This window comes from Pseudophryne corroboree, chromosome 6, assembly GCF_028390025.1.
Source record: "Pseudophryne corroboree isolate aPseCor3 chromosome 6, aPseCor3.hap2, whole genome shotgun sequence".
Classification (NCBI taxonomy): Eukaryota; Metazoa; Chordata; class Amphibia; order Anura; family Myobatrachidae; genus Pseudophryne; species Pseudophryne corroboree.
The window spans coordinates 44,178,968-44,204,611 of record NC_086449.1 but is presented as its reverse complement, the minus strand read 5'-3'; the positions used below and the strand labels follow the sequence as shown (position 1 = coordinate 44,204,611).

General features: G+C 48.8%; 1 protein-coding gene and 1 long non-coding RNA gene across 2 annotated transcripts in view; one reads left to right on the top strand and one right to left on the bottom strand.

Moving 5' to 3' along the window:
• Positions 1–5,390, top strand: part of LOC134936039 (uncharacterized) — a 16,489-nt gene extending 11,099 nt beyond the window's left edge. Inside the window, exon 4 of the long non-coding RNA XR_010180442.1 lies at positions 4,952–5,390. This is a non-coding gene — a long non-coding RNA (uncharacterized LOC134936039). The remainder of the gene's footprint in view (positions 1–4,951) is intronic.
• On the bottom strand, positions 995–25,644 carry LOC134936036 (histidine N-acetyltransferase-like). Its single transcript, XM_063930938.1, has 4 exons — positions 25,483–25,644; positions 17,158–17,414; positions 4,798–5,022; positions 995–2,130 (listed from the first exon to the last, which is right to left on the bottom strand). The coding sequence occupies exons 2-4, from the start codon at positions 17,323–17,325 to the stop codon at positions 1,441–1,443; spliced, it is 1,083 nt and encodes a 360-aa protein (XP_063787008.1). The 5' UTR covers positions 17,326–17,414; positions 25,483–25,644; the 3' UTR covers positions 995–1,440.

Below are 25,644 nucleotides of genomic sequence, written 5' to 3'. Positions count from 1 at the left end.
AGTTATAATTTGCATGCTACAAAATTATACAACAAAATTATACAGAGTAGCTGATTGGTTGCCATGGACAACTTCTCCACTCGCTCACTTCTCCAGTCTTTTCACTGCTTCATGAATAGACCCCCTTGTCCATTCCACTTTGAACCCAGTTACATCATCCCATAATGATAGACTCCTTATTACAGCCAACCTGTCAGAGCACCATTCTGTACCCATGAAATCCCCCTAGAGCGAGCCACTCACACTAGCTTCCATTGAATGTTGAGGTGGTTCCTCTCATCAACTATGGCTCGGCCTTTTTGCTGGAGAGAGCGGTGTTGCCCCCTGTTCTATGCCACAGACATCCATCCGGGGTTGCTCTGATTGCACTCGCTCTTCTTTGTAGGGGTCTGGTTCGGTGGTGGGTCAGCGTAGACCTTTTTCTGGCAAGCTGTCAGGTGGCCAATCAGGAGACAGCTTGGTTGAGGGTGGTGCTGGGCTGCAGTGAGCCCCAAGCAATGTTTTAAGACACAGGTATGCAGACATACAGTCAAGAGGGCACCATGGTTTACAGGCAAATGGCTACTGAAGCTTGAGGAGTACTGAGATTTACAAAACTCCTTTTGATAGGGTGACCAGAAGGGTTGCCCAGACAATCCTTTGTTGGAATCTGGGGGCGTTGCACCATGAGACGTAGGGTCTCATGGTGCAACGCCCCCAGATTCCAACAAAGGATTGTCTGGGCAACCCTTCTGGTCACCCTATGAAAGTTCCTACAGTAGGTCACCTATTCCCAGGGCCAGCCTTGATACATACCCAGTGGCACATATAATAATCATTCTGCATTTGCCCCTGCAGTCACTGTATGTGGTACATGGTGACTGACAATGGTAGAGTAGATGGTGGGAAGGTATATAAAGTCTCCTAAATCTCTTCTGTCATTTCTTCTTCTCATACCTGGCTTAGGGGGTCTACTTACTAAGCAATAAAAAGAAATAAGTGGAGAGAGATAAAGTACAAACCAACCAGCTCCTGTCATTTTTCAATCAGCCTGTAACATGGCAGCTTGGAGCTGAATGGCCGGTACTTTGGGGTCTATTTACTAAGCCTTGGAGAGAGATAAAGTGTAAAGCCAGCCAATCAGCTCCTAACTGCAATGTCACAGGCTGTGTTTGAAATTAATGTAAAGTTTTTAATGAATGTTGCAACAGTAGGATTATACAGAGTATTAATAAAATTGTGCTACATATATTTTTTATCAATTCAGCTCTCTAGCGACAATTTCTTTCTGTGTTTTTCCATACTATGTAAGTATGTAGTGACACAGAACAAGAGTCTAATGGAAAAGTCTTCTCAGGATGGCACCTTGTGAGCTGGCACGGTTGATAACCGGCTTGTACCTAAAGATCCTGCACAAGACATCCCTGCGATACAGCTGGTTTTCACAGGTTGACATAACCCCTAGAGGTTCATTTCTAGCAGTAGCTGTTTCTTCATTCGGTGGAACGGAATTAACCCTTCGCACAGGTCATTGAGTTCAGCCCGCAGATTCTCCTCTGCATACATGACGAAAATCAAATCACACTTTGCAGGCAGAGCCTGTATCCCCTTCTGTAACTGCTGTAGGACATGGATCTTGGAGCATGCCGGGTCATTCCCAAACAGGTCAATTTCCAAGACGTGCATGCCCTCTGCTAATGGAACGGGGTATGGCGGGCTACCAAGACTGAGGAACACGGGGGAAGAGTAATTTATTGACGAGAGAACGGGAGCAGGAAGGGACTGAGTCATAGCTGGGAAGTCAGACGAAGGAGTAGATTCACTGATTTCGCTGGGCTGACAGCTGTTTGGGTCACTATTAGTGTTATTGGGGGAAGAAAGGAAATTGCTTTGGTGTGAATAGATCCAAAAGATCCTCCGTTCTAGAAGTAGCTCCAGGTTGGCTCTGTGGGTAGTCAGCGGAAGCCAGTCCTGGATCAGTCTCTTCCCAGGAAGCAGCTCTTCTATCTTAGTCCCTTCAAAAAGTTTAAACACCTCAGTAGGTTCAAGGACGGAGTGGTTGTTGGAACTGTCCACCTTGCCCACTCGACTTTCCAGCATCTTCAGTGATCCTTCAAATTGGCCAAAGGGAAGGTGCACCGATATGACAGCCTAATTGGGAAGATGGTGAAGATATGAAAATATATCAAGGGAACAAACGTCAATAACAAATAAAGTTGGGGTTTAGGATGGTAAGGATATGAAGAACTGGTTTGTAGGGGAGATAAAGTGAGACAAGCTTGGTGAATAGGGCTTCTCCCGGAGAGGAGAATGTAAAAGTCGGTAAGTATGAGCTAAACCACCACCTGACACCACCGCAGGAGCACTAAACCGCCTTTTCATTTAGTGGATAGCTTCTTTTCAATATTGCTGCTTCCTGTTAGCGCTCCACTGTCAGTCACTGCAAGCATCACCTCAGGATGTTGTCTCAGCTCACAGCTGCCTTCCCTCTCTCTGTAATGCCTGCCTCTGATATTTTTCCTTCTCTCTGCACCAAGGTCCGCCTCAGGGGCTGATCAAGCTGACAAACTCCAGTCCCTCCAGATGGCTGCATCAGACAGGGGTCTATTCATGAAGCAGTGAAAAGTGTGGAGAAGTGAGCCAGTGGAGAAGTTGCCCATGGCAACCAATCAGCTGCTCTGTACAGTTGTATAGTATGCAAATTATAAATGTTAATTCAATGCTGATTGGTTGCCATGGGCAACTTCTCCACTGGCTCACTTCTCCACTCTTTTCACTGCTTCATGAATAGACCCCACAGCATCTACTCTGTGTCTTAGGAGGACATGTACTAAGCAGTGATAAAAGTGGAGAAGTGAGCCAGTGTAGAAGTTGCCCATGGCAACCAATCAGCACTGACGTAACATTTATAATTTGCATACTTTACAATTTTACGGAGCAGCTGATTGGTTGCAATGGGCAACTTCTCCACTGGCTCACTTCTCCACTTTTATCACTGCTTAGTACATGTCCCCCTTACTCCAGGAAACCACTGCCCCAGTCCACAGCCCGGCTTCACAGGCAAATGTGCTGTATAGGAACAGTTTTATCCGGCCACCTATGGCTGAGGGCTGCATCACAGATTACCTCAGGTAGGTCTCTCCCTTACTTCCTACTTCCTGTTTACCAGACTGGTTTTTTTGTCCCCGCTCTTTTTTTATTGTGCACCTCACCAACTCTTATTCCCAGTGTGTGGGCGATAGCTGGGACTGCTTTTAGTTCGGTATAGGGATCCTCTCAGGTCCCTTAATACAAGTCCCTATTCTACCACAGTTCAACTCGGCTCTCTTTATTAAATAAAATGTTTGCAATTAATACATATGTACATAAAAAACGTGGGAAAATAGTTAAAGGAGGAATGGGCCTACACTGCTGTTAAGACGGCCCTGGAGATAGCATTATCAGTGGGCTTACTGCAGATCCTATACTTGTGCACAGCTTTCTCTGCTCGCAAGCTGAGAAAGCTGCGCTGGGACCTGGCAGTATGATCAGCTCTGTGTGTCCGATGGACACACGAGTTGATCACTGTGTAAAATGAAAAAAAAAAGATAATTAAAAAAAATATATATACTTACATTCCCCGATGATCGGTCCCCCGGTGCTCTCCTCCGGCTTCGGTCATGTGATCTCCAGTACCTGCACTGTGACCGCTGTCATCTGCTGTAAACCGGCTTTTACAGCATCAGATGACCGGGTCACAGTGCATGAAGCCAGCAATCACATGACCGGAGCTGGAGGAGAGCACCTGATAAGTATGCAGGGAAGGAGGGGCAGTGTTGGCGGCGTATGCACAGCCATTACCCGGGGCATTTTTCACGAAAAATACCCTCATAATGCTGCGGAGAGCCATCGCAGAGACACAGCTTTCTCGCAAGCTCTGTCCCTGCATGCGATTATTGATACATCCGTGCAATGTAATCAATAATCGCATTGCGGACTGGGTCGATTTTATCACTTCACAGATACGGATGGTGATAAAACTGCCCCTTTGTACATAGACCCCTATGGCCATCTACAGGACTCCTCTCCAGGTATGGTGGCAAGGGCATAAATGGTTAGCAACAGGACATTTGCCTGAATTCTAGGTAGGTATGTGCGGGTTCAGATTTACCTGGAGTGATTCGGATCTCAAAACGGCATCTTATTGGTTATCTGGCTGTCACGTGTTTTAGATAGCCAATAAGAAAAATCTGGATAAATCCGAATTTATGCTAATTTGGCGGTAAGAATCGAGTAAATTCGAGCCTTGCCATCTCTAATTCGAAGTTATGGGCATCTAGGTGGAATGCGGAATACAGTCACCAAGGCGACAGTGACAGTATGATTGTCAACACCTGAATTTCAAAATTGTCAAAATGTGATACATTTGCATTAGCGTTAGGGTTTCTGTTAGGGTTGGGGGAGATAAAGTACCAACCAGCTCCTGTCATTTATCAAACCCAGCCTCTGACGTGGCAGTAAGGAGCTGATTGGCTGGATATTTATCTCTACCCAAGGCTTAGTAAATAGACCCCTCAGTGACAGTAAGAAGCCAGTGTTAATATTGCAACAATGGGTCTGACTGGGAGATGGACGGTTTTTTTGCAGCAGACGTAGCTGCTGTGCGAAAATATGCTAATGCCTGCAGGAGGCAAGTGAAGGAATAAGACGCCTCCTGCACAGCATCGCAGATCCGATGCTGCATCTGAAGATTTTTGTTGTGAAGAAAGGGTAAAGTTAGAATACAAGTCAAAAGCAAAGCACCAGAGACAGCGAGAATGGTGATAAGGAGAAAATAACCTTGGAGCTGATCAGGGTGTACGTATTTAGCAGGGAGGGTGGCGGATTCTCTGCACAAGTCAGGCGGATTGTTTTAACCTCAGGGTGATCAGAACGTACGATGTCTATTGCAAATCTTTTAATGATACCAGCCACCCTTTGTCCTCTCATCCAGGGGGCTATCCGAAGACCTTCCATCACCGCTGTGACTCCGCCATCCACCAACAGGAACGTCTGAAAGCCCACCTGAGGAGAGACACTAAAGTGAGACATACTGTATATACCCCCCATATATCCTCAAATAAACCCAACTGTAGCTCAGTTCTCTAGGCAGGCCTGGATACGTGGTAAGGTCACATACAGTAGGGCCTCTGCCTAAAGCGGCCAGATTACTGGGATTACAGACAGATGTTCACAGTCTACATAAATGTTTATAATCCAACACTTACTTGTGCTTTTGCATATATAGAGCCTGAGTCTGAGTCGTGTCACGCCTGTATTTGCATCCATTGAGGCAGACTATGGACTATTATTTCAAGCAGCCTGGCCCATTGCACAAGACGTGACACGGACACACCTACTTGCTACTTCGGACACATCATGCAACACTTTTGCACGCCATGTTTTCTCCTACGTCCTAGAGGATGCTGGGGACACTTCATAGACCATGGGGTATAGACGGGATCCGCAGGAGACATGGGCACACTCTAAGACTTTTACTGGGTGTGAACTGGCTCCTCCTCCAGACCTCAGTTAGATTCTGTGCCCAGAGAGACTGGACACTAACAGGGGAGCTCTCCTGAGTTTCTCTGAAAAAGACTTAGGGGGTAATTCCAAGTTGATCGCAGCAGGAAATTTTTTAGCAGTTGGGCAAAACCATGTGCACTGCAGGTGTGGCAGGTATAACATTTGCAGAGAGAGTTAGATTTGGGTGGGTTATTTTATTTCTGTGCAGGGTAAATACTGGCTGCTTTATTTTTACACTGCAAATTAGATTGCAAATTGAACACACCACACCCAAATCTAACTCTCTCTGCACATGTTATATCTGCCTCCCCTGCAGTGCACATAGTTTTGCCCAGTTGCTAACAGAATTCCTGCTGCGATCAACTTGGAATTACCCCCTTAGTTAGGTTTTTTATTTTCAGGGAGACCGGCTGGCAACAGGCTCCCTGCATCGTGGGACTTAGGGGAGATAAGTCAGACCTACTTCTAATGAGTTAAAGGCTCTGCCTCTTAGGCTACTGGACACCATTAGCTCCAGAGGGTCTGATCACTAGCCGTGCTAGATGCTCGTTCCCGGAGCCGCGCCATCACCCCCCTTGCAGAGCCAGAAGAAAGAAGCCGGGTGAGTATTCAGAAGAGAAGAAGACTTCAGAGACGGCAGACGCTGACTGAGGTACCGCGCGGCGGGTGCGCTGCGCGCCATGCTCACACACACACAAGCGGCACGGTTGGGTGCAGGGCGCAGGGGGGGCGCCCTGAGCAGCTGGAAACCTCAGATCAGACACTGGCAAAGACAGATGGTGCCTGGGCACAGATTATACCCCCGTCAGTATAAATATATTTTAAAAAGAAGCGGGACGGAAGCGCGCCATTGCGGGGGCGTGGCTTAGCCGTCATAGCTTTAACCAGCGCCATTTTTCTCTCGACAGAGCTGCAGAGACGCTGAGCCTTCCTCCTCCACTGTAACAAGTAACGGGAAAAACAGGGGGGGCACAGTTGATTTGGTGCTTATTATTATGAGATAACAGAAGCGCTGACATCTCTGGGGCTGTGTATTGCACACTTCGGATCAATGTTAGTCGCTGGGGTGTGAGCTGGCAAACTCCCTTTGTGTCTCCCTGACAGGCTTAGTGTGGGTCTGTCCCCTATAGCCCAGTGTGTTTGGTGGTGTCGGTGCACGTGTGTTGGCATGTCTGAGGCTGAATGCTCTTCCCAGGAGGAAGTAGGTGTGGAGACAGTACAGGCTGTGGGAGTGACCCCGTCGGCACCGCCGACTCCGGATTGGGTGAATATGTTGAGTGTTTTGAATGCTAATGTGGCTTTGTTAAATAAGAGGTTTGATAAATCTGAGTCACAGCACCGAGCATGGAGAAGGTCCATGGAGGATTCAGTCACAAAACCCTTCGGGGTCACAGAAACGTTCATTTGCCCAGTTAGTGGACACAGACACTGACATGGATTCTGATTCCTGTGTCGACTATAATGATACCAGATTAAATCCTAAACTGGTTAAAAATATTCCATACATGATTGTGGCGATAAAGGACGTGTTAAATATCACGGAGGACCCTGAGGTTCCTGATACGAGGGTCTGCATGTATAAGGGTAAGAAACCTGAAGTAACGTTCCCTCCCTCTCATGAACTGAACGCTCTTTTTGAAAAGGCTTGGGAAAATCCTGACAAAAAGTTTTTGATTCCCAAGAGAATTCTGCTGAAATATCAATTTCCCTTAGGGGACAGGAAAATGTGGGAGTCAACCCCCTCTGTGGACAAGGCCTTATCTCGACTGTCCAAGAAGGTGGCCCTTCCGAGTCCGGACACAGCAGCCCTGAAGGATCCTGCGGATCGTCGACAGGAAAGCACATTGAAATCGATCTATGTCGCTATGGGTACACTGCTCAGACCTACCGTGGTGTCGGCATGGGTGAGTAGTGCTATTGAAAAATGGGTGCAGAATTTATCCTCTGAAATTGATACCCTGGACAGGGATAGCATTCTCGTAACTTTAAGCTACATAAGGGACGCTGCAGGGTATCTGATAGACGCTGCAAGGGATATTGGCTTTCTGGGATCAAAGGCCAATGCAATGTCAGTCTCGGCTAGGAGGGCATTGTGGATTCGTTAATGGAATGCTGATGCTGATTCAAAGAAAAATATGGAGACTCTGCCGTATAAAGGTGGTGTCTTGTTTGGTGGCGGCCTCGCGGACCTGGTAGCTACGGCTACTGCAGGTAAGTCATCGTTTCTACCTTATGTCCCTGCACAGCAGAAGAAAATGCCTCACTATCAGATGCAGTCCTTTTGGCCCAATAAGTACAAGAGAGGACGAGCGGGCTCCTTTCTTGCTACGAGAGGTAGGGGAAGGGGGAAAAGATCACCTGCGGTGGCAGGTTCCCAGGAGCAGAAGCCCTCCACAGCTGCTGCAAAACCCTCCGCATGACGCTGGGGCTCCTTTACAGGAGTCCACTCCAGTGGGGGCACGTCTCAAACTCTTCAGTCAGGTCTGGGTTCGCTCGGACCTGGATCCTTGGGTTGTAGACATTGTAACCCAAGGTTACAGGCTGGAGTTTCAAGACGTGCCCCCTCAACGTTTTTTCAAGTCAGCCTTGCCAGCTTCTCTCCCGGAAAGGGAGGTGGTATGCGCGGCCATACAAAAGCTGTGCCTACATCAGGTCATTGTCACAGTACCACCGTCTCAACAAGGAAAAGGCTTTTATTCGAGCCTATTCGTGGTACCGAAGCTGGATGGCTCGGTCAGACCGATTCTGAACTTAAAGTCTCTCAATTTCTATCTGAAGAGATTCAAATTCAAAATGGAATCTCTTCGGGCAGTGATCTCCAGTCTGCAGGGGGGAGACTTTATGGTATCGGTAGACATAAAGGACGCGTACTTACACGTCCCCATTTACCCTCCGCATCAGGCGTACCTGAGGTTTGCGGTTCAGGATTGTCATTACCAATTTCAGACGTTGCCGTTTGGGCTTTCCACAGCTCCAAGGATCTTCACAAAGGTGATGGCGGAAATGATGGTCCTCCTGCACAAGCAAGGAGTCACAATTATCCCGTACTTGGATGATCCTCTGATAAAGGCGAGATCAAGGGAGAAATTACTAGAACACGTCGCGCTCTCCCTGAAGATTCTACAGCAACATGGTTGGCTCCTAAATTTGCCAAAATCACAGTTGGTTCCGACAACGCGGCTGTCGTTCCTGGCCATGATTCTGGACACGGAGTTACAGAGAGTTTTTCTGCCAGTGGAGAAATCTCTGGAAATCCAGAACATGGTAAAAGTAATTCTGAAACCGGAGAGGGTGTCGGTTCATCAGTGCACTCGGTTGCTGGGAAAGATGGTGGCGGCGTACGAGGCTGTTCCATTTGGCAGGTTTCATGCCAGGGTGTTTCAGTGGGACCTGCTGGACAAGTGGTCCGGGTCTTACCTGCTCATGCACCGGAAAATAGTCCTGTCTGCCAGGACCAGAATCTCTCGCCTATGGTGGCTGCACAGTCCTCACCTTCTAGAGGGACGCAGGTTCGGAATCCAGGATTGGGTCCTGGTAACCACGGATGCAAGTCTCCGGGGATGGGGAGCAGTCACACAGGGGGAAAATTTCCAGGGAAAATGGTCAAGTCAGGAGGCTTGTCTGCACATAAACATTCTAGAATTAAGGGCCATTTACAACGGCCTTCGACAAGCGGAAAACCTTCTTCAAGATCTACCCGTCTTGATTCAGTCGGACAACATAACAGCAGTGGCGTACATAAACCGCCAGGGCGGAACGAAGAGCAGAGCGGCAGAAGCCACAAAAGTTCTCCACTGGACGGAAAGACATGTAAGCGCTCTGGCGGCAGTTTTCATTCCTGGAGTGGACAACTGGGAAGCAGACTTCCGCAGCAGAATGGGGAATGGGGTCTTCATCAAGAGATTTTCTCAGACGTGACAAGTCACTGGGGAATTCCTCATGTAGACATGATGGCGTCTCGACTCAACAAGAAACTTCGGAGGTATTGTTCCAGGTCAAGGGACCCTCAAGCAACAGCGGAGGACGCCTTGGTGACACCGTGGGTGTTTCCGTCGGTCTACGTGTTCCCGCCGCTTCCACTCATCCCGAAGGTGCTAAGGATCATAAGAAGAACAAGAGTTCCGGCGATACTCATTGTCCCAGACTGGCCGAAGAGAGCCTGGTATCCGGATCTTCAGGAGTTGCTCATAGGAGATCCGTGGCCTCTTCCTCTACGAGAGGACCTGTTACAGCAAGGTCCGTGCGTGTTCCAGGACTTACCGCGGCTGCGTTTGACGGCATGGTGGTTGAACGCCGTATTCTAGCCCGGAAGGGGATTCTCAGTGAAGTTATCCCCACTCTGCTTCAGGCTAGAAAGGAAGTAACGGCGAAGCATTACCACCGTATTTGGAGAAAATATGTGTCTTGGTGTGAATCCAAGAAGGCTCCTATGGAGGAATTTCAGCTGGGGCGTTTTCTCCATTTTCTACAAGCTGGTGTGGATGCGGGCCTTAAGCTGGGCTCTATTAAGGTACAAATTTTCGGCTTTATCAATATTCTTTCAAAAGGAATTACCTTCCTTCCCTCCGGTGGCGCCGTGGGATCTCAACGTGGTGTTGAGGTTCCTGCAATCTTCTTGGTATGAACCTTTACGGAAGGTTGAATTGAAATTCCTCACGTGGAAAGTGGTCATGTTGTTGGCATTAGCGTCCGCAGCTGTTTCTACCAAAGGTGGTTTCAGCGTTTCACATGAACCAACCTATTGGCTACTGGCACCCTCGTGGACTCAAAGTCTCTGGATGTGGTCAGGGCTTTGAAAATCTATGTAGCCAGAACGGCTCAGATTAGTAAAACGGAGGCTCTGTTTGTCCTGTATGATCCCAACAAGATTGGGGCTCCTGCTTCCAAGCAGACTATTGCACGCTGGATCTGTAATACGATTCAGCAGGCTCATTCAACGGCAGGATTGCCGTTGCCGAAATCGGTTAAGGCCCATTCTACTAGGAAGGTGGGCTCATCTTGGGCGGCTGCCCGTGGGGTCTCGGCGTTACAACTTTGTTGAGCAGCTACTTGGTCGGGTTCAAACACTTTCGCAAAGTTCTACAAGTTTGATACCCTGGCTGATGAGGACCTCTTGTTTGGTCAATCGGTGCTGCAGAGTCATCCGCACTCTCCCGCCCGATCTGAAGCTTTGGTATGATCCCCATGGTCTATGAAGTGTCCCCAGCATCCTCTAGGACGTAGGAGAAAATAGGATTTTAATACCTACCGGTAAATCTTTTTCTCTTAGTCCGTAGAGGATGCTGGGCGCCCGTCCCTGTGTGGACTCTTTCTGCAGTAGTGGTTGTAGGTTTTGGTTGTGTTACACAATGGTTGTGTTTGGTTTTAATCAGCCTGTTGCTGGTTTTTTGTTCAAGCTGTTGACTGGGTTTACTTACAAATGCCATGTTGTACGGCGTGTTTGTGGTGTGAGCTGGTGTGTATCTCACCCTTAGTTAAAAAAACCAAAATCCTTTTCCTCGAAATGTCTGTCTCCCTGGGCACAGTTACTATAACTGAGGTCTGGAGGAGGGGCATAGAGGGAGGAGCCAGTTCACACCCAGTAAAAGTCTTAGAGTGTGCCCATGTCTCCTGCGGATCCCGTCTATACCCCATGGTCTATGAAGTGTCCCCAGCATCCTCTACGGACTAAGAGAAAAGGATTTACCGGTAGGTATTAAAATCCTATTTTCTGATTCAGACAAATGTGCCGTCGGTTCAAAATCGGGAGATGCGTCCAGCTGCGAGAGGGGTAAAGGCTAGTGTTAGGCGCTAGAGGGAGTGTTAGGGGGTAGGGATTAGGGATAGGGGAAAAATTGCTTGCCCACCAATGACAACATTTCATCGATGTCTACGTGAGGAATAGGAGGCGTGGCTAAAACTGCAGCAGGCTACAACTATTTTATATCTCAGGTTATATGCTCCTTTAAATGCCTTCTTCTCCATATGCACCTCAAATGCCATCACAGCCCTTACATGCCCCTTTATATGCCCATGAGCCCCTTATGTCTCAGATTCCTCTTTTTAATATGGCATTACAGCCCCTCCCAAGTCCCTTTATATGCAAGAGCCCCCCTGTATATATCCAGAGTCCATTCATGCCTCCTAATATATAATATACAGTGACAGTATACCAGGATTTATCGGGATTCAGTCATGCCGCGTCACGTCGCCACTGATTGGCAGCGGCGCTGCAGCACCAGCCAGAGTCTTGCAAGACTCGGAGCTGCATCGCAACTACTGCTGCGGGCCGAGCCGTATGTGTACAGGTTAATTGATACGTACTGTCCAGGATTCAGCCAATCAGAAGTGTCCGTCAGTCGTCATCACCAGTTCATATTTTGCAACAAGGGTGAAGCCCCCGCTAGTGCTCCACATACGCATCTGTTACACCTCCCTAACCACAAGGGGTCGTAAGCACAATCTGCGTCACAGCCGGCATGAGACAAGATGCCTATACAATTTTGGTGCACCTGTGCAGTTGATGAAAAATCCCAATCTACCAGAAAAAGGGGCACAAATTGAATTTGCGTCCGCCGCTAGATGAGCCCCACAGTGGCGTGCAATAGATACGGTTCTATTTTTTTTATTTTTATAAACTTACTGATGCCCAATATTGCACGTGTGTGATCTGTACAACATAGGAGTAGATAGATAGATAGTTCATAGGTCAAAGTTTGTTATACTGTAGCAAGCCATGCGAGGGGACACGGCGCACTGATTGGGGTTCCCGGTCACTGTACGGAGAAAACGACACCAAAAAACCCCATAAAAAAACTCATGTCGACCTTTTGACCTATCGACCTAGAGACCCTGTCGACCTAGTTACTGTCGACCAATAGTGGTCAACCTAGAGACTGTCGACCTAGTTACTGTCGACCTTCCATACCACACCCGCTCCTGACATGCCCCGTGGGGATTTATAACATCATCTTGTTCCAGGAACATTTAATATGCACAATCCCGTTTAGCAGTCATTTCACCTGAGCGATGTAAATACAGGCTGGTTCTAATTGTGCGTCGCTGCTGTGTGATGAAAATCAGATAATTGACCTACTCCCGCTACTTAATAGTAGTTAGTAACGATCTTACCACAGCTGATATAGCTCGCTCTTGTTACTAATGTAGGAGTGCCTCCCCTGTGATGACCCCACTTTAGAAAACATTGGTAAATGGGTGACCATAAAGATTCGGGTCACTGAGGTTTCCGGCAGTTTGTTTTAATCACCAGGGACGAGTTCTTTTGTAAATATTGTACAATGTAGCCGCAAACACATTATAAAAGAAGCTTAATTATCTGGCATCCGCAGGAGTGATTTACATAACCTGTGTGACCGAGATATTACTGCAAATTAAATTAATGTGTGCACCGAAACTGGAACTGTAAATGTGCGCTGTGGTGTTTTCCACTTTGTGGAGCTTAGTGAATTAACACGGATTCGGTATGAATGACCGCCGGACGGGATGCAGGCGGTCAAAATAACGACGAAGGCATCTAATCAAACCCCTGTCCTCTACCCCCTAACCCTCCCTTCCCACAGCCTAACCCTAACCTCCCCCTGGTAGTGCCTAAACCTAACCCCGCTGTCCCGCAGCATAACCCTAACCCGCCCTGTTAGTGCCCTAACCTTCCCTCCCCTGTCCGCAGCCTAACCCTAACCTCCCATCCCCCACAGCCTAATCCTACTGATTAAAATGATACGCAGCATGCCTATATTCTATGTGCAATAGCAACTATATCTGCATACAAAATGTTATGCACAAAAAAAACACCAAAGGGTTTTTCCCACGGACCCCTAGGGCTATTAGCAACAATACCTGTACACTATACGGTAATAGAAAATGTAGAGATCTTGGTTACATATATTTTGCAAAAAATCTGATAAGCCTCCAGGCCACTTCAAGGCGTCTCTATTACTGGAGGTCCCTAATACTAAGTATAAGTCAATGGTGCGGACCCCACAAAACGGCTCAGGCCCGACCACCACAGGGCAGCACACCATTAAAATACTAAAGTGTTACACACTGAACATAGGCACGCAGCATATAATTGTAATCAGCAGGATCTGCTTGTGCATCCTGGAGGACTGGGGTTTATATAGGGTGTGTGCTGATTCAGCACATTTTAATGTCTGGGTATGTGCTTCTTTTTCCCGGACGTTAATATCGTCTCCCAATATGTCCCAGCAATAATGTCCATCCAATGCCTAGACAGATCCCTTTTTACGGAGTGACAGCACCTTATATGATGATCACACAAATATATACAGTAGGCATAAAACTCTACAATGAAGGTATAATTGGCGGGATGTACTAAGCGTCGCATCCCGCCACTTATTGGGTACATACCGCTGCTAATAATGCCAGTATGTACTTAAAAAATGTGCTTAAAATTGCAAAGGACTGCTCTCCCGATAAGAGCTGACCTTTGCCAGAGAAGGACTTCCGGGTTTAGGACGTGGGAACTCTTCCGCGCATGTACAGAGTGACGCGGCCACTGCAGGAGGTGCTGGGGGGGATCCGAGTGGATCCCTCTCAGGGGAAAATGCATTAAAAAAAAAGACCTAAATAGACTTCTATAGGGTAACGCCACATGAAGATGGCTTTACCCACCGGGTCCAAGTCTTGGAATGTATCACATTTCGGAGCTTGGTACATATGGAAATACGGACAAAACTCCGTAATTGATTTTCTGAGTTTTGCCCACATTTTCGGCTTTAGTACATCTCGCCTAATACATCTTCATAAGTGAATAGTCCCGTTCCAAATGGAACTAAATACAGTACAGTAGGCTCTGATTTGAACCAGAAAACATTCACTCCTGGATTACGTTCTTCAATTCTTGGGAGCGGAAAGGGTCTCAGATGGTAACAAAATAAACAGCAAGACCATCGTGTTGTATTCAATACACATATATTTGAATTCTATAAATAAAAAAAACAACGACATACAATAATACATTTTATATAAAGCTTATCTGACAAAGACAATCCAAAGGAAGGTCCTCAGGCGACCATTGAGCTGTATGACCGACGCGGTTCGTCCTGATATCGCCAAAGTGTCATCCAGACTTTCTCAAAGGCACACACCTGATCCCATATATACCCCTATTTTGAAAAAAAAAAAAAAGTGCCACTACCAAGATCTCCCCTTCCTATCTCACTCCTCTTCTCCCCACCTTTTCTCTCTCTCTGTCCCCCTCTCCTATAGTCCATCTCTCTCTCTCCACCTCCAACCCTACTGTATTTCCCCTGCCTCTCTCTTTCACTCCACCTCTTACCCTCTCTTTCTCACTTTCCCCCCTCTTACCCATCTCGTTCCCCCTACTTTCCGGTCTGTTTGTCTCCCTTCATTTTTCTAAACATGTCCTCTCCCTTTCCTTTATTCTCTCCCCCTCTTTTCTCTTTCTTCTGCATCTTTCAGTACAAGTCCTGTGCATCTCACAAACAGTTGGTGTAGTAACTGGCAGAGACCTGGGAACCGGTATACGGACAGTCAGTATACGGACAGCCGGTGGCGGCCTTTTGAGCTTGGTGCCAGTCCATGAGCCAATTGTGACTGGCAACCACTTCTGATTGACTGCCTGTCCGCAAGCAGTGATTGGCTCGCAGCCAGCGACAAATTCAAAAGGCCCAGAGCTTCTGTTGATTGGCTGATGGCCAAGTTTAAACTGTTGCTGCTACTAATAGACAGTACGGATGGTGTAATGGTTAGCATTACTGCCTCACAGCGCTGAGGTCATGGGTTTGATTCCCACGGTGGCCCAAACTGTGTGGAGTTTGTATATTCTCCCAGTGCTTGCTTGGGTATCTGCTGGTACTCTTGTTTCCTCCCACAATCCAAAAACATTCTGGTAGGTTAAATAAGAAAAGTAAATGTGAAAGGTTTACCTATATGGTGCAAATCTGCCCGTACACTGAAAATATCAACGTAAAAATCACAGTTTTTACAGAAACAATACACAGAAAAGAAAGGTGATAATGGGGGTCATTCCGAGTTGATCGCTAGCTGCAGTTGTTCGCAGCGCAGCGATTAGGTCAAAAAATGGCAATTCTGCGCATGCGTATGGGGCGCAGTGCGCACGCGCGTCGTACATTCACAAAAGCCGACGTAGTTTCACACAAGGTCTAGCGACGCTATTCAGTCGCACTGATCGCCGCAGAGTGACAGGAAGTGGGTGTTTCTGGGTGGTAACTTACCGTTTTCGGGGAGTGTGCGGAAAAACGCAGTCGTGCCAGATAAAAACGCAGGCGTGGCGGGGGAAACGGAGGCGTGGTTGGCCGAACGCAGGGCGTGTTTGTGACGTCAAAACAGGAACTAAACAGTCTGAAGTGATCGCTAGCTAGGAGTAAGTATCGAGCTACTCTGAAACTGCACAATCTTTTTTTGTAGCAGCGCAGCGAACCTTTCGTTCGCACTTCTGCTAAGCTAAGATACACTCCCAGAGGGCGGCGGCTTAGCGTTTGCACTGCTGCTAAAAGCAGCTAGCGAGCGAACAACTCGGAATGAGGGCCAATAATCTATGTCCAGGGCGCATACAAAAAATTCAACATGAAATGTAATACATCCCTTGTTAATTAATGATGAATGATTTCCTCCAATTGCAGAAAAGGATTTTCCGTTCGGAACTATCTTCTCTTAGTATATCGTGAGTTCCTCCCAATTCATGCAAAGAGATAGAAGCAAAAAAAAAAAAAAAATGTGTAGAACAGTTTCAAATGGACCAGATTAAGCTCCTCATCATTTCCACAAAAATGAAAAAGAAGGGCGTACCCCACTCACACAGAAACAAGTAGGTGGGAACCCATAAAGGTATCTTTATTGACGTCTATGTAATCTCTTTTGGTTTAAAACAGAAGTTCAATAGCTGGGCGTACCCGAAACTCAAGCTAGGAGTGAAGGATAAAATCCTATAAAGGTATCTTTGAAACCAAATTCGATGCGTACCCCAACTTACACAAATCGGGGATAGGACGTTCATGTAAAGGTATCTTTTCAAACACAGAAACAGTCATATGCGTACCCCAACTCACTCGATAATAGATAGATGACTCCTATAAAGGTATCTTTATCCTAAACTGCATACTTTTCCTTCACAATTGAAAGGGATTTCTTCTTCCAAGTAACATGAAAAAAGGAAATGATTTCGTCTTCGTAAGTGTAAAAAAGATTTATTCAAAACAGTCCAATTCGTACCGAAGATACCACCATATACAAATGGTAAAACCAATAAAAATAGTGACATTAAAAACAAAAACAATTTCCAATAGGACAAATGGGCCCAAAGATAAGTGATAAAATCGTAATTCTCCTTTTCCAAGACTACTCACAGTACAGCTGTCCCTGTGAGTAGTCTTGGAAAAGGAGAATTGCGATTTGTTTTGAATAAATCTTTTTTACACATACGAAGAGGAAATCATTTCCTTTTTTTCCTGTTACTTGGAAGAAGAAATCCCTTTCAATTGTGAAGGAAAAGTATGCGGTTTAGGAACAAAGGTCATGTGAAGGCTCAATTACAGATCTGCTATTGCATCATATTGAATGAATGGAAACAAAGGCCTATATGGAAATGCTTTTTAGACCATCTAGGTAAAGCACGTTGTTTGTCATACTCACCACTTTGCCCTCACACTTGGCCACAAACATCCTCCTCTGCGGGTCCTCCAGCCATTCATGGTAACTGCAAGGCAGATAGTCCGTTCCATTGTATATTCCAACAGAGATCGCCATCAACTCTTCATAGTCTTCAGCGGTGGCAGGCAGGATAGTTATTCCTTCCGACATTCTGGAAATATGTACCCGAGTAATGTTGCAGCTAAGAAGACAGCTAGGATTTTGCACTAAAGTGCAAAGCTCACAAAATGCAACAATCCCTGCACACAATAAAACATAAACAGGTTGTAAAAGTATGGCAATTATTTACCAACAAAGTACAAAAGGGCAGAATAGCAGCGAACAGTCAGCAATTAGCTTTTAGTAATCTATTGAAATTTATTTAATGAAATTGAGTAGGTATTACATTGAACCTTAATATTGTTTTTCCTTCAGTATTATTAACCTCAATAACATTCATTTCCAGTCAATTTTGACCACTTCACAGCTCATAATATTGCTTTCATCCAATACTAGCCAAAGGCTGCAGCGAGCCGACTGATTACTAAGCGACAGAGAAGCGGCAGAAACACACGGCAGTTTATAGCACATCTATGAAACACTGCCACGCAGAAGTGGCAGAAAAGAAAAGTGTTGCAAGATGGAATTGTTTTCTGGCCTTCCCACTTACCCATTCTTATGTTAGATAGTAAAAAGAACATGCACAGCTTAACAAACTAGCACTTCAGTGACAGGGAATGCCACTTTTGTGGCTGAAGTGCTTGTTTTATTTGGGCCCCAACAAAACAATTTTTTGAAAGGACTACCAACGATCACTAATGAGGAGGTTGTCGATGATGTTGTTAATTACAAATTATTATAATTTTGTAAAATAAATTTCATGAACTCGCAGCAAATGTAGTGACTGCGTCAATGGTTAACGCCCCTACCTCTTCTAACTTTGGCCTCAAAATTGGGGAAGACGCCATCATAAACATTGTCAGAATTTGGGTAAAAATAATCCCACACCCAAGAGATGACTTTTTTGGTCTTATGCCCAGGCATCACAATGGCTTTATCACGGACAAGAACTGCTGCCACTGGTGGCTGACTAACACAAACAACATAATAAGCATCTGCATCATCAATGAGGATGTCAGCCAATAGATGTGGTTTAAGGAAAGGGTTCTCAGGGACATTTTATGTTCCTAGTGTAGTGGACATTTTGGTTTCAACATTACGGCTGTGAAATTTCCTACCCACCCTCCCGGAACAGCAATCACCGGTCCCTGGGTGTAAGAGAGTATGATCAGCAGTGGGGGAGGGGTGGGGGCGTGGCGATGTCGGAGCTCTGGGGAGATCAATGGTTGACTGTATGTGCTGCGGGGCGGGGAGGAGGTGAGTGGGTGACGGTGTATGTGCTGCGGGAGGTGAGCAGGTTACTGTATGTGCTGTGGGAGGAGGAGAGTGGATGACTGTGTACTGCGGAAGGTGAGTGCCGGTGACTGTAAGTGCTGTTGGGGGGGGAAAGAGGATGACTGTATTTGCTGCGGGGGGTGGTGAGCGGGTGACTATGTGCTGCGGTGGGTGATTGCCGGTGAATGTGTATGTGCTGCCCCCTCAACACATAAACTGTCACTTGCTCACCCACCCCCACCCCCACAGCAGATACAGTCATCCTCTCCCCCCCCCCTCCTCCACCCTCAGAGCACTTATAGTCAATGGCGCTCACCTGCCGCAGCACACAGTCATCCGCTCACCTCCTCCAACAGCACATACAGTTACCTGTGGGGGGGGGGGGTAGTGCTGGTGACTGTGTATGTGCTGTGGGGGCTGACACCCGCTGACTGTCGTGAAAATAACTATCTGGGGAGGAGTATTTGTGCCACACATCCCTGTGCTGGGTTTGCACATTGGGGGTTATTCAGAGTTGTTAGCAAACCCAAAAAGTTAGCACTTGGGAAAAACCAATTTGCACTGCAGGTGGGGCAGACGTAACATGTGCAGAGAGAGTCAGATTTGGGTGGGGTGTGTTCAAACTGAAATCTAAATTGCAGTGTGAATATAAAGCAGCCAGTATTTACCCTGCACAGAAACAAAATAACCCACCCAAATCTAAATCTCTCTGCACATGTTACATCTGCCCCACCTGCAGTGCACATGGTTTTGCCCAATTGGTAACTTTTTGGGTTTGCTAACGTCTCTCTATAACCCCCATTGGGGGTCATTCCGAGTTGATCGCTCGCTACGGATTTTCGCAGTGCAGCGATCAGGTAAAAAAACGTCGAAACTACTCATGCGCCGCAATGCGCACGCGCGTCGTACGAGTACAAAGAGCATCGTTGCTGTGCAATGGATCTAGCAAAGAATCCATTCGCACAGCCGATCGCAAGGAGATTGACAGGAAGAGGGCGTTTATGGATGGCAATTGACCGTTTTCTGGGAGTGTTTGGAAAAACGCAGGCGTGGCCAGGCGTTTGCAGGGCGGGTGTCTGACGTCAATTCTGGGTCCTTCATCACAGCAATCATCGCACAGAATAAGTAACTACAGGGCTGGTCTTGTTTTGCACAAAATGTGTTTGCAGCCGCTCTGCTGCACAGGCGTTCGCACACTTGCAAAGCGAAAATACACTCCCCCGTGGGCGGCGACAATGCGTTTGCACGGCTGCTAAAAGTAGCTAGCGAGCGATCAACTCGGAATGAGGGCCCATGTGCAGAAATATACAGGGGGCAGCTTTCAGGACCAGGCTAGAGGAAAACCTACAGTGGGAAATGAGTGGTAACTTGTGTCCCTATAATCCACGGGTCTGGGACTGAGGGTCGACAGCACAAAGGTCGACACACCTTAGGTCGACAGCAATTGGTCGACACACCTTAGGTTGACATGGACAAAAGGTCGACATGAACAAGGTCGACATGGAAAAAGGTCGACATGAGTTTTTTTATGGGGTTTTTTGTGTCGTTTTCTTCGTAGAGTGACTGGGAACCCCAATTAGTGCACCGCTTCGCTCGCCATGCTTCGGGCATGGTGCCTTCGCTCCGCTACCGCTTCGCTCGGCACACTTTACCGTTCCAATCGTAGTCCAAGTGGATCGTTAAGTATGAAAAGGTTCAAAAAAAGAAAAAAATCGTGAAAAACGCATGTTGACCTTTTTCCATGTCGACCTTTTGTCCATGTCGACCTTTTGTCCATGTCGAACTAAGGTGTGTCGACCAATTGGCGTCGACCTAAGGTGTGTCGACCTTTGTGCTGTCGACCTGGAGTCCGGATACCATAATCCACACAGCAAACTCTCTCTCTGGCCATCTCTGTTTCACTTTTTTTTCTCTTCTAAAAAGTATACAACTCAGCAATGCGGGAAAATAGCCCGAGGGGGCCTTATCCTAATAACAGTATGTCAGAGTCATGTGATAAGGGGGTATTGGTGAACAGTGGCATTGTATGTGTGTACATATTTTACCCAGTGTGTGTTTCAGTTTTATTAAATATTTTCTAGCTGCGTCTGCTGAAAATGATTCATACGTTCCTAAACAAAATATTATCATTTTTATTATTATTATTATGCTTTTATTTCTATGGTGCCACCAAGTGTCCTATACGGAAGTACAGATAAACAATGACATTGAAAGCACAATCACTCCGATATACGGGATTCGGGCAGCATGGGGGGGGGGGGGGGGGGGTGTCGGGTTCCTGGCAGTCAAAATGCAGACACCAGTATCCCGACACGTCTCTGAATGCCGCCGTCAATCAGAAAAAGGTACACAACGCAACGTTGTCTGCCGGGCCGCCGGAGAGGTAAGCCGCGTGGGTGCCATAGGCTGCAGGAGGAGGTTAGGTGACAGGCTGTGGGGAGGGGGGCTTAGGTTTAGGTAACCCCGGGGAGGGCTAGGCTGTGTGTGTGTGTGTGTGTGTGTGTGTGTGTGTGTGTGTGTGTGTGTGTGTGTGTGTGTGTGTGTGTGTGTGGGGGGAATTAGGGTTAGGGGGCCATGGGGTGAAGGTAAGTATGCTTAACTTCCCCCTGTCGGGATTCTCACTGTTGGGATGCTGCAGTTGTTATACCGACCGGCGGCATTTCGAACACAACCCCAATATACAAAGTACAAAAAGAATTGTGCAGTGTTTTTCCCCAAATAGAATAAAAGTTACTTCCATAGAGTATCCGTAGGCGTGCGCAGCACATTTTATTAGGGGCATGTCTAGCACCGCCTATTGGCACTCATTCCAATATAAAACGTCTCTCAGCCACACCATCATCTCCTCCCTGCCTCATCTCTCAGCCACACCATCATCTCCTCCCTGCCTCGTCTCCCAGCCACACCATCATCTCCTCCCTGCCTTGTCTCTCAGCCACACCATCATCTCCTCCCTGCCTCGTCTCTCAGCCACATCATCATCTCCTCCCTGCCTCGTCTCTCAGCCACACCATCATCTCCTCCCTGCCTCGTCTCTCAGCCACACCATCATCTCCTCCATGCCTCGTCTCTCAGCCACACCATCATCTCCTCCATGCCTCGTCTCTCAGCAACACCATCATCTCCTCCCTGCCTTGTCTCTCAGCCACACCATCATCTCCTCCCTGCCTCGTCTCTCAGCAACACCATCATCTCCTCCCTGCCTTGTCTCTCAGCCACACCATCATCTCCTCCCTGCCTCGTCTCTCAGCAACACCATCATCTCCTCCCTGCCTCGTCTCTCAGCCACACCATCATCTCCTCCATGCCTCGTCTCTCAGCCACACCATCATCTACTCCATGCCTCGTCTCTCAGCAACACCATCATCTCCGCCCTGCCTTGTCTCTCAGCCACACCATCATCTCCTCCCTGCCTCGTCTCTAAGCCACACCATCATCTCCTCCCTGCCTTGTCTCTCAGCCACACCATCATCTCCTCCCTGCCTCGTCTCTCAGCCACACCATCATCTCCTCCATGCCTCGTCTCTCAGCCACACCATCATCTACTCCATGCCTCGTCTCTCAGCAACACCATCATCTCCGCCCTGCCTTGTCTCTCAGCCACACCATCATCTCCTCCCTGCCTCGTCTCTCAGCCACACCATCATCTCCTCCCTGCCTTGTCTCTCAGCCACACCATCATCTCCTCCATGCCTCGTCTCTCAGCCACACCATCATCTACTCCATGCCTCGTCTCTCAGCAACACCATCATCTCCGCCCTGCCTTGTCTCTCAGCCACACCATCATCTCCTCCCTGCCTCGTCTCTCAGCCACACCATCATCTCCTCCATGCCTCGTCTCTCAGCCACACCATCATCTCCTCCATGCCTCGTCTCTCAGCCACACCATCATCTCCTCCATGCCTCGTCTCTCAGCAACACCATCATCTCCTCCCTGCCTTGTCTCTCAGCCACACCATCATCTCCTCCCTGCCTCGTCTCTCAGCAACACCATCATCTCCTCCCTGCCTTGTCTCTCAGCCACACCATCATCTCCTCCCTGCCTCGTCTCTCAGCCACACCATCATCTCCTACATGCCTCGTCTCTCAGCCACACCATCATCTACTCCATGCCTCGTCTCTCAGCAACACCATCATCTCCGCCCTGCCTTGTCTCTCAGCCACACCATCATCTCCTCCCTGCCTCGTCTCTCAGCCACACCATCATCTCCTCCCTGCCTTGTCTCTCAGCCACAACATCATCTCCTCCCTGCCTCGTCTCTCAGCAACACCATCATCTCCTCCCTGCCTCGTCTCTCAGCCACACCATCACCTCCTCCCTGCCTCGTCTCTTAGCCACACCATCATCTCCTCCCTGCCTCGTCTCTCAGCCACACCATCATCTCCTCCCTGCCTCGTCTCTCAGCCACACCATCATCTCCTCCCTGCCTCGTCTCTCAGCCACACCATCATCTCCTCCCTGCCTCGTCTCTCAGCAACACCATCTCCTCCCTTGCCTTGTCTCTCAGCCACACCATCATCTACTCCCTGCCTCGTCTCTCAGCCACACCATCATCTCCTCCCTGCCTCGTCTCTCAGCCACACCATCATCTACTCCCTGCGTCGTCTCTCAGCCACACCATCATCTCCTCCCTGCCTCGTCTCTCAGCCACACCATCATCTACTCCCTGCGTCGTCTCTCAGCCACACCATCTCCTCCCTACCTTGTCTCTCAGCCACACCATCATCTCCTCCCTGCCTTGTCTCTCAGACACACCATCATCTCTTCCCTGCCTCGTCTCTCAGCCACACCATCATATCCTCCCTGCCTCGTCTCTCAGCCACACCATCATCTCCTCCATGCCTCGTCTCTCAGCCACACCATCATCTCCTCCCTGCCTCGTCTCTCAGCAACACCATCATCTCCTCCCTGCCTCGTCTCTCAGCCACACCATCTCCTCCATGCCTCGTCTCTCAGCCACACCATCATCTCCTCCATGCCTCGTCTCTCAGCAACACCATCATCTCCTCCCTGCCTCGTCTCTCAGCCACACCATCATTTCCTCCCTGCCTCGTCTCTCAGCCACACCATCATCTCCTCCCTGCCTTGTCTCTCAGCCACACCATCATCTCCTCCCTGCCACGTCTCTCAGCAACACCATCATCTCCTCCCTGCCTCGTCTCTCAGCCACACCATCACCTCCTCCCTGCCTCGTCTCTTAGCCACACCATCATCTCCTCCCTGCCTCGTCTCTCAGCCACACCATCATCTCCTCCCTGCCTCGTCTCTCAGCCACACCATCATCTCCTCCCTGCCTCGTCTCTCAGCAACACCATCTCCTCCCTTGCCTTGTCTCTCAGCCACACCATCATCTACTCCCTGCCTCATCTCTCAGCACACCATCATCTCCTCCCTGCCTCGTCTCTCAGCCACACCATCATCTACTCCCTGCGTCGTCTCTCAGCCACAACATCATCTCCTCCCTGCCTCGTCTCTCAGCCACACCATCATCTCCTCCCTGCCTCGTCTCTCAGCCACACCATCATCTCCTCCCTGCGCCGTCTCTCATCCACACCATTATCTCCTCCCTGCATCTCTCATCATCCCCCTCACTCTGTGTCTCTCAGCCTCTCCCCTTCATTCTGTGTCTCTCAGACTGTCCCCCTTCATTCTGTCTCTAAACCTCATACCCTTCACTGTTTCTCAGCCTGCTCCCCTTCATTCTGTGTCTCTCAGCCATGTTATACACTTCACTGTTTCTCAGCCTGCCCCCGACCCCACTGTGTCTCTCAGCCTGCCCCCGACCACTCACTCTATGTCTCAGCCATGTCATACCCTTCACTGTCTCTCTGCCTGCCCCCCTCCCAACTGTGTCTCTCAGCCTGCCCCCGACCACTCACTCTGTGTCTCTCAGCCTCTCCCCTTCACTCTGTGTCTCTCAGACTGCCCCCTTCATTCTGTGTCTTTCAGCCTCATACCCTTCACTGTTTCTCAGCCTGCCCCCCTTCATTGTTTCTCTCAGCCACGTCATACCCTTCACTGTCTCTCAGCCTGCCCCCGACCCCACTCTGTGTCTCTCAGCCTGCCCCCGAGCACCCACTGTGTCTCTCAGCCATGTCATGCCCTTCACTGTCTCTCACCCTGCCCCCCAACCACACCGTGTCTCTCAGCCTGCACCCAGACTCCTCATTCTGTGTCTCTCAGCCATGTCATACCCTTCACTGTCTCTCACCCTGCCCCCTAACCCCACTGTCTCTCAGCCTGCACCCCGACTCCTCACTCGGGACGGGATGTACTAAAGGGAAAATGCGGTAAAACCCTGTTTTACCGCATTTTCGTATGTACTAACCCCCGACCGCCGCGTTTTCGCCCCATAGGGTATCGCCATCTTTTTATGGTGATACCCTATAAAAGCCTATGGGATTCTTACCGCTGCATCCCGCCGCTCCCCCCCCCCGCGCCACTCACGACGACCCTTCTCCCCCCAGCAGACCTGTGTGTCACTGAGCTGCTGCGGCCCCCCTCCTCCTCCCGGGGACTCCCTGAACACGTCACCTCCCGGGTCTGGGAGATGACGGAGACCCGTGCTGACCCCCCGCCGACCCCTGCACACATCATGCCGACCCCTGCACACATCATCGCGGGGGCCTCCTATACCGCATTGCGATACTAAACGCATATGTCAGTACATATGCGATTAGTATCACTGCGGTAGGCGGCGAGGGGCGGCGATGACATATAGTACATCCCGCCCTAAGTCTCTCAGCCATATCATACCCTTCACTGTCTCTCACCGTGCCCAAACCCCCCCCCCCACCCCCACTCTGTGTCTCTCAGCCAAGTCATACTCTTTACTGTCTCTCACCCTGCCCCCCAACCCCACTGTGTCTCTCAGCCTTCACCCGACCACTTACTCCAAACCCCTCCCCCACCCCACAGGCAGCCGCTCTCACCTGTGTGAGCCGCAGACGGTGAGGCCGCAGTCAGAGGATGTTATCGTGCTCCCCGGATTCCGCCTCCAGGCAGCTTGGCGAAGTGGGAGGCGACGCCGCAGCGAAAGTGCGGCGGGCGGTAACCGGGCGTGTTCCGGACGTATACCTGCAGCCACTGGCAGC

Coding starts and splice junctions, on each gene's coding strand:
- LOC134936036 (XM_063930938.1), bottom strand. CDS start 17,325: ATGTCGGAAGGAATAACTATCCTGCCTGCCACCGCTGAAGACTATGAA. Junction 5,023..17,157: donor CCAAGTGTGAGGGCAAAGTG/GTGAGTATGACA, acceptor GTCTCTCCTCAG/GTGGGCTTTCAGACGTTCCT. Junction 2,131..4,797: donor ACACCCTGATCAGCTCCAAG/GTTATTTTCTCC, acceptor CTTCCCAATTAG/GCTGTCATATCGGTGCACCT.